At 36.4% G+C, this 2,473-nt stretch overlaps 1 protein-coding gene across 1 annotated transcript in view; it reads left to right on the top strand.

Moving 5' to 3' along the window:
- Positions 1 to 2,473, top strand: part of LOC108552403 (uncharacterized) — a gene marked incomplete at its 3' end in the record, with an annotated part of 119,804 nt that overhangs the window by 46,380 nt on the left and 70,951 nt on the right. The window contains exon 3 of the mRNA XM_017906916.1: positions 2,148 to 2,279. Coding sequence (XP_017762405.1) covers positions 2,148 to 2,279 — 132 coding nt within the window. The remainder of the gene's footprint in view (positions 1 to 2,147; positions 2,280 to 2,473) is intronic.

Raw genomic sequence — 2,473 nt, 5'->3', positions numbered from 1 at the left:
TTAAATAATAACAATTTATATTAATTAAATTAAATAATAATTTATTATTATTATTGTTATTATATATATATTTCCTGTTAGGCTACAATGCGTCTTGATAACTATCGATAACTATTCCGAAGAAATCTCTAGTTAAGATTAATAAAACTTTAATCATAAATATCTCAAAAACTATTGAGTAGTTTACAATGGTACTTTCTTGTACCATTATATCATAGTAATCATAGTAAATGGTATTTTCTTGAACTGGATGATTAAATCTACAAACCTACGAAGTGTCAACTAAATCTATGACCCGGAGGACTTGCACTCTCCTGGTTAGAACACCTCTCCATAAATATCTTACCTCGATTTTGCAGATGTCTTATCCTAAAACTAATCCTCTTCATACACACCCTACCTCGATTTCCAACGCCACGCTCAAAACCAGATGTATCACGAAACTAACTTTACACGTGCACCGAATATCGACGGGTGTCGTAATAAAATTTGCTTATTTGTTATTCCAATTCGCGACTCATGGTTATTACCAATTTAAATATTCTTATATCTCCAGGCACACCCTTGCAAAAATTATTTCAACCCCGAAACTCGTCTCAAAATTATTCCCGAATTATCCACCAGTTATTGTATTACCATTTCAAAAAGCCACGAATAAATCTCGAAACAATTTCCCATCTCGTTACATTACAATTAAAAACCCTTCCTCGTAACCTCCGAATTCGTTATTCGAGTATGGCGCGCCATAGAATGGTCGAAAAACACTGAAGAATAATTTTCAGTGCTTAAATAACATCGTTGCAACCCCCAACGCTTTCAACCCTTCAACCCTGCGTAGGAAGATTAAATTTCAGCAGATGCAATTCTGATTTTCCTTTTTCTATTTTTCTATTTTATTTTTGTATTCTTTTCTTTACTACGAATAGTGTTACACTCCCCGGCGGACATTATGCTCCGGACAAAAGGGGGCGAGCGAATCGACGAGCACTCGCGTAAACGCGGGTTTCGAAACATGTTATGAGTAGAAATTTTCTCGCACAGTGGAAACTCAACGTTGTTATCGGCGATAGAAATTTTCAGCCGGCCTTCGCAGGAAATCTCACCCCCTCCGACCCCCCCGCCCGCCCCTTCGTTTTTCCACTCCATTCTCCGCCGGCGAGAAATTATATTCGAAAGCGTTCCATTTTCGTAGCAGGGGAATCGCTTTTAACTTATTCCATTCCCGGGAAGCGACTCCGGCATCTTGACACGGTGGATCTGCTTAAATTTTTAAAATTCGCCAACCCTCTTTTGCTCCGAGGACACGTTGAATCGAGAACGGCCCCTTCAACCTTCTCCATTACGTTCCCTATGCAAAATTAAACCTCTTGCCTTTTATTCCTCTTATTCCTTCCTTTTCTCCCTCCCTTTCCATTTTTCTACCATTTTTTATCTCACTCGAATTAATTAATTCGATGATTCCCCTTTTTCTTGGGATAAGATCTTTCGTTGGTTTTTCACTTGGAAGTGTTTTCAAATTTCTAAATAAAGAAATTTCTAAAATAAATCGAAGAATATCGAAATACCGAAAGAATTTCGAAATTTGGGATTTTCTTTTTTAAAAATAAGATTTTTGGTGTTTTGCGGGTATTTCGTGATTTATAATCGTGGACGAATTTTAAAATAACGAATTCTAAAATAACGAATTCTAAAATAACGAATTCTAAAATAACTAATTCTAAAATAACGAATTCTAAAATAACCGAATTTTAAAATAACAAATTCTAAAATAACGAATTCTAAAATGAAATGCTATAGTAATTTCGAAACTTTCGATTTTTATTCTTTGAATTATTAAATAAAAATTGTTGATTATTTTTTGGCGTATTCTGTGATTTTTTAATCGTGGAATAATTTTAAAGTGCATCGAAGAGTATCGAAGCGCGATAATTTCGAAAGCTTTCCGCGATTATGGAATAATCGCGAGTTAGAGTACCGCGATTATGCTGATTTCGGTTCTGAATTTGAAGGTAATTCGCGGTTGGGGGGTTTCCTATGGTAAAATTTCGCGGGAAAGCACATTGACCTTAAAAATTGGCAGAGTGGAAGGCGCGGCCGGAAGCCAGATCAAACACGGATCGCTTCTACTTGGTGGTTTTCTTTTCCAGGGACATCGTAATCCCGAAATCCCGGGTGGTTCAGCAGAACCGACGAATGAGAACGGAAACTTCGGTCGACACGGAGGACGACGACGCCTTCTTTGACTCCGAGGACGACGACGAGGATCAGGACGAGTCCAAGTAATTGCATTATCTTTCTAAATCCATTCTATCTTCTAAATTATATATCAACTTGTTCCAAATCATTTCTAATTTCAAATTATTAAAAATTATATCGTCTTATTTATTTCTGTAAATTTCTCCCTAACTAAAATTTCTGATGGGGGAATCTCCATTGGTTGGAAATAAAATTTCGTCACGATTTCACCATAAAT

The sequence above is a fragment of the Eufriesea mexicana genome, unplaced genomic scaffold, assembly GCF_001483705.2.
Source record: "Eufriesea mexicana isolate 0111107269 unplaced genomic scaffold, ASM148370v2 scaffold6565, whole genome shotgun sequence".
Taxonomy (NCBI): domain Eukaryota; kingdom Metazoa; phylum Arthropoda; class Insecta; order Hymenoptera; family Apidae; genus Eufriesea; species Eufriesea mexicana.
This window is presented reverse-complemented; position numbering and strand designations above follow the sequence as displayed.